The following is an 8,274-nucleotide window of genomic DNA, read 5'->3' on the forward strand; positions in this document are numbered from 1 at the left end:
CCAGGAAAGGAATTGGACAGGTAAATCTTGAGCCTTCCCATTTTCCTTTGTGTATTATAATTTAATCTGCATTTGGTTCAGTCGCTCCATTGAGTAGTATATTGGAGTTTCACCTCATCATTACTCCGCCCTTTCCTAAAAACCATTGCCAAGTTGATCAGATATGTGAGAAGCTACTGACTCACATGTACAATTTTCTCCAGGTTTGCTGCAATCTCAGTGTCCCGGCTAGCTGCCGAAGGTTTAGAGTACAAGACGGTTGTCAGCCAATCAGCAGGCCTCTCCACCCTCTAGGTGATTTACTAATTCATAGGCTCATTTTAAGCGATTTATATTTGTAATTACCATTTATGTAATTTATTTGGATTTTCCCCTCTGAGATACTATTGTCTTGTTCATATGCAATTATTGTATTGAAATATTTTGCCATGGAATATTTTCTCATTATTACTTGTTTACTTACTCTAGCTTTGCAGGTTTTTTTCACTAATATCAAGATAAAGAATTTGTCTGGCATGGTCGCTTTAATACGAAAGATCGTGTTAATTTGGTCGATGCACAATTGCAGAAGATAAATAATTTTTCTGGCATGTTAGCTTCAATAATAAGGAATTTGATAGGTAAATCTTGAGTGTGTGCCAATTTATTTTTTGTATTTTGCATTTGATTCAGTTGCTACATCCAGTAGCAAAGGTTGAATGGAGTGCTGAGGACTTTTGGAGGGTGGCCAGTAGGATGAGTTGGATCTGTTCTTCGTAGCAAAGGTGATGCCGTTGCAGACAGGTACCTGAAGTAAGCACTTCTACATTTGGTCATTTATTTTTCTGTATATCTGATTTCTCTTGTTGGTTGTAGTGATGTCAAAGCAAGTATGAAGTTGTACATGTAGTTGTCTGCTTCCAAACTGTACCTAGAAAGTTATGTATAGTTCCTTATTCCCTGTATGCTGCTAAAAACGAAATAAAAAATAGCATTACTGTCTAGCAAAAATTCTTTGCTGCATATACGATGATTTTGAAGTGCTGACAGTGTATTTGAGGTGCCACTTTCTATCAATTAGATTTAGCGTTAAAACAATAAAACTCTGCCTTCATATATGAAGCTTTTTTCCTGTCAGCATCGTAATGAACCTAATTTTACATGGTATTGACAATGTATTTGGCTCATATGCGCAAAGTACAGACATAGATTAAGTTCATGTAACTGTTATTACATTTGATATTAAATAATAATTATTAGTAAGTTACACATACATTTAAAGTACTAGCATTCAGAGTCAGAGTTAATTTTTTGCTGTTCGGTACGGGTCACATGAGTATTCTGTGTTAGCACGGTTGAAAATGGGAAAAACGTTGCTTCAAAGTATTTCTATTATGGTTGCATTACTTTGCGTCATTGGTTCATTGGTCATGTCCTTATTCACATGTGTTTTTAGCAGATAAAATTCACACTCATCTCTAATATCAGCAAGTAGGTGATCTGGTTGTGCCCCTGGCCCGCTGCCGCTGACGGAAATATGAAGCTGTTGGCTAGGGACAAGAAGGTTGCAGTTCCACCGCAGCCAACTGCCCAGTAGGTGCTTCTGCCCTTTTATTTTTTCTATGATTCCTTCAATTCACAACCTAAATGTGGTTGTTAATATTTTCTCATCAAATTCACAACCAGTTTTACTGGTCAAACTACTTAGTGGGTACAAGCATGTCATTCTGGACATAAATACTACTCTTGCACCCTCCTGATGTTGGCTGGACAAAAACAAATGGTGTTGGGGGCTTGGGGCTTTCAGTTCTGGGCCTTGGGAAGCGGCCTATGGATCCATTGCTTGTGATCACCAGGGCCAATTCTACCCAAATGCAGCTAATGCCCTCTCTATGGAGGCTCATGCTATTCGAGATGGTGTGATTCTTGCGACTTTGCGAGGGATATGAAGTTTCAGAAAGTAATTATTGAAACTGATTCTCTGGTGCTCTCAAAGCTGCTGAGCAATGGTAACTTTAAGCGTTCGGAAATTGCACCTATTCTCTATGATGTAATGGAGCTTAGCAAGGGGTTTTCTTGGTTCCCTATTGTTTTTATTTGAAGAGTAGGCAATGTTGCCGCACATCTCTGTGCTCATACTATGGTAAGGAAAGGAGAAGTACATTTGGACTGAATATGCACCTGATTTTATCTGTAATTGCCTTTCCGTTGATTGTAACCCTGTTGCTATGGAATGAAAAGCTCCTTAATCGCAATTTTTTCGTGTGTATTTGAAGTTTTTTTCACACACATGCCATCAGCATATGCTCCTACATGTGATCCTCCTGTTATAGAAAAGGTGGTTACTACATCTGTAGCTTTGTGCTTAATCATTTAGGCCAGTGCCATTTTCTTGTGGTTTTGCATCTTTCTTCGCCCCCTTCTTAAATTTCATAGTGATAATATCCATTGCTCATGTTATGTCTAGCAGCAAGGCGTCGGTCTAGGCCTGCAACGGCGGTGACAGAAGGCAGGCTGTGATTGATCTTGAGATTGGCTTGACCCCTGTGTCGTAGCGGCTGCTGAATAGAAGAGCTCTATCTTGAGAATTCAAGGACCCCTGGGTTGAGGAGGACTCGGCCAGGGAATGCATTCGTTGCTGGTGCGTGTGCTATGGTCCCTTCTCCAACTTTCGTTTTGGAAGCATTTGCAAGTAATTAAGCCAAATATTAACAATGTTCATCTTGTCTCCTTCGGGATACTCATAAATTTGGATTAACCTTTATTTTTTTATTCATAGGATATTTGGCTTGTAATACCTTCTAGAAAAAAATGTTTATCTGATTTTTTTTTGACACAGAAGCTATATTGCTGAAGATGCCTACGGTTCAGCAGCTTATGATGATTTACCTTCAGCAGCTTATGATGTCTATGGTAATGTTTGCCAGGAAATTTGTGTTTTCCCTGTTACTTTTTTGCTTCTATTTATTATCTTTGCCTATCTGTTTGTATTATTGTATTGGTGATTTTTTTCCTTCGTCTAGACATAGTATGGATGTATCCATGTAAATTCTAAGCCATCTTATTTATTGTTTGTGTTGTAAAAGGTGCGCTTTTGATTGATTAATTGTATATTGATATGTTACGTTTCCCACTGAAGTTTGGTCTTTCCTTTCTCACTGAAGTTTGAGATTTCACTTTACCATGCAAAATTGTGCATTTGATCCATAAAAGAACGTTCACTTCCAAAAATTGTACATTTGATCCAAACAGTGAAAATTATATACCTTTTGTGTTGCTGATTATTTTGCAGGTTTACTGGATTTGGTTCAGATGGAAGAGATCCAGCCTTAGGAAGGTATATATTATTGGTCACTTGAAAATATTTGGATATCAATTTCTTCAACTATGTAACTTTGCCAAGAAAATGTGGCTTCAGTGAACCAATTGCTATCCCCAAAACTATCCCGAGGGGCGTTTCCATTTGGTCATCCAATCCCCAAAACCATCCTGAGGGGCGTTTCAGATTATACATTTTTTACAGGTTTAAAATATTTGGTTATGCAATGAATCCCCAAAACCATCCTGAGGGGTGTTTCAATCTGGTCGTCCAATCCCCAAAACGCACCCAGGTTGTCCCCGCCTTTGAGGCTTTGACCATGCAGCCCATATTTGGGTTGGTCGATCTCTCGGTTTTATCTTCCCGCTCGCGTACGGATCCTCCATGGAATCGGCGCACACTGGATCGGAGAGGGCCGGCGGTGAGTGCTTTCATTTTGCCGGAATTGTTTTCTTTTTTTATAATATAATTGTGTGTGCTCGTCGGCCGTCTCGTTCGTTGGCGGGTGAGATTTGGATCCGGTGATTTGTGCCCGGGCCTGCTGATCTTGGATGCTGCGCGGTATTGGTGCAATTGCCGCTGGTCGCCGCTGCAGTGCCGCTGCTTGGTTTGATGATATATGTGTTACGGCCATTCCCTGTCATAGATCTTGCTGCAATTGAGTTGATGTGCGAGCTCTTTGCCAGCTGCCACCTTGTCGTGGGCGAATTCATGCGTAATTGATGGCCGGGTACCATGCCAAGCTCTTGCCATAGTATATCGGTAGTCAGCTGTTGAATTCGACCATCATGAATTGCCTGAGCTTCGACCTCGTGCATTCACCAGAATAATTACACATGTGTTGAGTGTTGACTATTGTGGTTCGCGTGTATGTGTTACCGATGAGCACTCCATTGGTTGGGTACGATGCTGCTATCATGTGGAAATCGTGTCAGGTGTCCATGGTTTCTGTAGCGGTCTGCACTTAATTCCGGTGGTCCGGGCATGATTTATGTACATGACTGGGATACACAGTTATGCCTGATAGATGTACGTGTCTGACTAAAGCTGAGGGTAGTGGTAGGATGTCTGTTTCACACTATAGAAACCCGTTGATCCAAGTGTGAGAGGCCCAGTTGCCTGGTGAGGCCTCAATTGCGATATAGCGTCGTTTGACCAAAAAAACAAGTAGCGACACTGAATGATGGACATGACATACATTTATTATGCATGATTGTTTCCATTAGCCTCATGATCAGGTAGGCTAGAATAGGAAGCCAATGATTAACTGCACGAATTTGGAGTGCCGGTGTTTATAACTGTTGTATTAATATTCATCTGTGATGCATGTGACTCCGTAAAACATTTGGTCTGTTCATTCATTGAATAACGGGATTCTGTGGTATGTGTATATAAATATGCTGGGAAGATGCTATCTGTATTTGCTGCTTTGAGCCATTTATGCAAGCTTAGCTTTACTTTAGCCTCAGTATTTTTTTTTGGATTGAGGCGTTTGTTTAAAAACTGCAGAGCCAAAAAAAAGGTATTTAACAGAACATGTTCTTTGGAATGAGCTTTCACTGTTTTGGCACTCTACAAAGTGCAACACTGCTTTTGGAATAAACCTACATAGGATACCACTAATACCATTCTTGAAGCTTGAGCTATTTTTTTTAATCTTTCTGCTTTAGGCTCGATGAGTTCACCGGAGCCAAGAATGGAGGTCGAGCAAAAACCTGTTCTTGTTGGTAACACTAACGAGCAGGTCATTATTGATGATGCTTTTAAAGATATTCAGTACAACCCTTTGACTCCATTTCTTCTTTATTGCTGATTTTTGTAATTCATTTTCTACCTCAGGCCATTCCTAGAAAGGATGAGCAAGCTGTTAAACCCACCATTTCACTCGATTCAAGTGTTATCAATCTACCAAGTGATGTACAAGGCCAAGCTGGAACATCCAACATAGGTGGGGAACATAATGCTGCATATCCACAACACTTGTATTCCCCTCAGGCACAGCCATTCTATTACCAAGGTGAGGTAAAAATATTGCTGCATATGTGAGGTTGCATTTTTTGACTGTTAATGTTCATTTGTACATCTTTTCTCTTGTATGTGAAGGAAAGTATGTGACATTCATAGTTATGGCAAAACTAAGAAGAATAATAATTGAAAAATGTACCATCAGATGCTCTCTGGGCATAGATTGACTGGAAGATCTATTTGTATTAACTATGAAATTGCCTGTGACCTATTAAGATTCAGTTGTCCTCTTCAGTGAACAAATAATTACAATAAACTTATACTCATTTGATGTATACATAGTGTTGGACTAAGTTCACTAATTTTATTTTAAAGAGAGTATCTGATGCAGTGACGATTTTAATGTCTTCTAAAATTTGAAACTTTATTCTTGAGTTGGTGAATGATATTGTTGGGTCTGGCATGATATAAGCAGGTCCAGGATATGAGAACCCTCCAAATGAATGGGATGTATATCCTCCCTATGCGAGTGCTGAAGGATTGGAAGTGGGTCCAGCAGTAAGTTGATTTGCTTAGTTTCTGGAATATCAGGGAAGTGTTCCTTTTCTCAGTATGTCCTGTCTTGAAGGTTGTATACAACGAGGACCCTTCAATGATGTACCATGGTGGCTATGGCTATGATCCTTATGCTCCTTATTCTCCTATCTCGACACCGGTACCGGCTGGTGTTAGTCGAGATGGTCAGCTCTACTCCCCTCAGCAGTTCTCCTTCTCGGCTCCTTACTACCAGCAACCAGTACAACCTGGCATGCCATATTTAAGCTCTCCTACTCCAATATCACAGGGTGAGACAATGATGCCAATTGACCCAACACAAGGAGCCTTTATCGCTGCCACTCTGAGTCCAAACAGCTTCCTTTTTGGTCCAAGACCAGGTTATTATTTATTTCATGCTTTTTTTTTACATTATGCTTTATGTCCCATGCTTAAGTGCGATTATAACTTTGTTTCTTGAAATGCTGTTTTGCAGAATGGTTTAGTAGTGAGCCTGTAAGGCATGAATCAACAGGAAAAATTATAGAAAGGAAAATAATAGCGAGAAGGAGGGTGAGTAGAAAGAAGCATTTATACTCTTTAACATCGATGTTGATTCATATTATCAGACCGGTTTGTTTTATTAGTTGGGTCAGCTGAATGTTAAGACGGGAGGTGGGATAGATAGTCCTTATTGTACCATGAAATTTGAAAATAACTAATTCTTTTTGTTGATGAAGCCGCTGAAAATATTGGTTCTCACGTACTTACACCTTTCAGTTAAATACGAAATCTTTCGTTATTGGAACGTTTCAACTGAATATATCAAGGAAAGGAATTAATTGACAAGATGAGATACAATATATTAGTACATTGCCAATGTTTTTTAATACTTGATGTATGCTAAAAAAATGGTTTGTCTTTTAATAGTACCCCTCTGGCCCAAATTAATTAGTTGACACACATGGTACTAGAATCAAAACTCGACATAGTAATGGGCTGCGACAATTAATCGGCCTGAAATTAATTTCTTGCCTTGATACATGATACATGAAGAACCACATCCTCGATTTCCTGTTCCAGGTCCACAACTACTGCCTTCCCCAAGAAGGCCATCTTTGAGGCCACATCAGCAAGGTGAGCCCTTTTTCCTTCACATCTTTGCAGCATCAAGTGATTGTCCATGGTTTTATCATCTTGCAATGTTAGCTGTAATTTTGCTTAACTTGTTGATTGTTTTCTTTCTTATGAGCAGAGGAAAGTTGTGACAAAAACGTGTTTTTATTGTCTGCAGGTCACCGTCTACAAAGGACTCATTTTTTGCCTCACAATTTCATTTCTACAGGTTCTAATCCAATTTAGTTAATTATTTGAGTTTGTTGTCTCTGGCATTTGTTTGATCCAAAAGAAAACTGTTAGCATTTTCCCCTTTCCCAAAGTACAAGCTATATTAACTATAGGTCATGTGCATATTAGTTAGATCACACGCATGCCCTTATAGCAAGGTTAATAATTCTCACCTTTTTTATAGTCACTATGTATGTTCTATTTTCTCAGCTGTATATTTGATCGTAATTTTTTTTGTTTTGTTTGTTAGGCTTAGTATGGGAGGAACCTGCGGTTATGATGTATAATAATTCTGGTATGCGAGTATGATAAAGACCACTTTTTGTGGCCTGCTCACATCTGTTCTTTGCTTCTTAGTTATGATCTTGGTGTATTCAAATTGAAGAAAATAACACCACTTTATATGTACTTATTGAATGTCTTGATGGCACAAAAAACATGAGATTGGCTTCTATGTTATACACATTTTTTTCTCTTTTCTATTAACAAATGGTTGGATGAAAAAAAAAATTGTCGCTTCTGCAGCATACATGTGTTATCTTTATATAATTGCTTGAATGTTTTTTTTTAATAAAAAATGCTTATATAGGCTTAAGGGGTCACGACGACCTAATGAATTCTTGGACAACTAAATAAACATCAGCCGTGTAAACCTTATGATTAACTGTCTCGCTTTTGCCTCTGCACCGGGTCTGACCTGACATGTTAGGGGACGTGCTGCGTCTAATTTAAAAAAAAACGTCGGCCTAAATGTTTTTTTTTTCTTAGGGAACATTCCTCCCATCGAACCTTACACATAAGAACGACACAGCAAAACATTATTTCAAACTTATTAAAACTCCATGCATAGGTAGACAAATGTGCAAGTAACGAAATAAGAAATCGCAACCACTTTCCGGTGATGGCAACTGGATTGCCCAAAGGAAAGTGGAAGAGATATCGAGAGCATTACCCAAATGAGAGTGCAAGGGCTGTCGAGGGCGTTTCCTCCAACAAAACACGTTGAATACTACTATAGCTCGCCATGGGACGGCCATCGAAAGAGCTACATGCTCTATAGCCTCCATTATTGAAATAAACCAACGGTTACGATGAGCAACGTGGTAACACGCCCCGTTGGATACTATTGT

At 39.2% G+C, this 8,274-nt stretch overlaps 1 protein-coding gene across 2 annotated transcripts; it reads left to right on the plus strand.

Annotated features, from left to right (window-relative positions):
- Window positions 1–3,636: 3,636 nt before the first annotated feature.
- Window positions 3,637–7,634, plus strand: LOC127313125 (uncharacterized). Of its 2 annotated transcripts, XM_051343669.1 has the most exons (9): window positions 3,637–3,719; window positions 4,969–5,042; window positions 5,138–5,315; window positions 5,739–5,821; window positions 5,892–6,198; window positions 6,294–6,370; window positions 6,881–6,934; window positions 7,092–7,142; window positions 7,395–7,634. In XM_051343669.1, the coding sequence occupies exons 1-7, from the start codon at window positions 3,683–3,685 to the stop codon at window positions 6,917–6,919; spliced, it is 795 nt and encodes a 264-aa protein (XP_051199629.1). In that variant the 5' UTR covers window positions 3,637–3,682; the 3' UTR covers window positions 6,920–6,934; window positions 7,092–7,142; window positions 7,395–7,634. The 2 variants fall into 2 exon arrangements, with proteins under 2 accessions (XP_051199629.1, XP_051199628.1); XM_051343668.1 differs by having other exon boundaries at window positions 6,294–6,934.
- Window positions 7,635–8,274: the final 640 nt, after the last annotated feature.

This window comes from Lolium perenne, chromosome 7 (assembly GCF_019359855.2).
Source record: "Lolium perenne isolate Kyuss_39 chromosome 7, Kyuss_2.0, whole genome shotgun sequence".
Taxonomy (NCBI): Eukaryota; Viridiplantae; Streptophyta; class Magnoliopsida; order Poales; family Poaceae; genus Lolium; species Lolium perenne.

Coding starts and splice junctions, on each gene's coding strand:
- LOC127313125 (XM_051343668.1), top strand. CDS start 3,683: ATGGAATCGGCGCACACTGGATCGGAGAGGGCCGGCG. Junction 3,720..4,968: donor TGGATCGGAGAGGGCCGGCG/GTGAGTGCTTTC, acceptor TTTCTGCTTTAG/GCTCGATGAGTTCACCGGAG. Junction 5,316..5,738: donor ACAGCCATTCTATTACCAAG/GTGAGGTAAAAA, acceptor TGATATAAGCAG/GTCCAGGATATGAGAACCCT.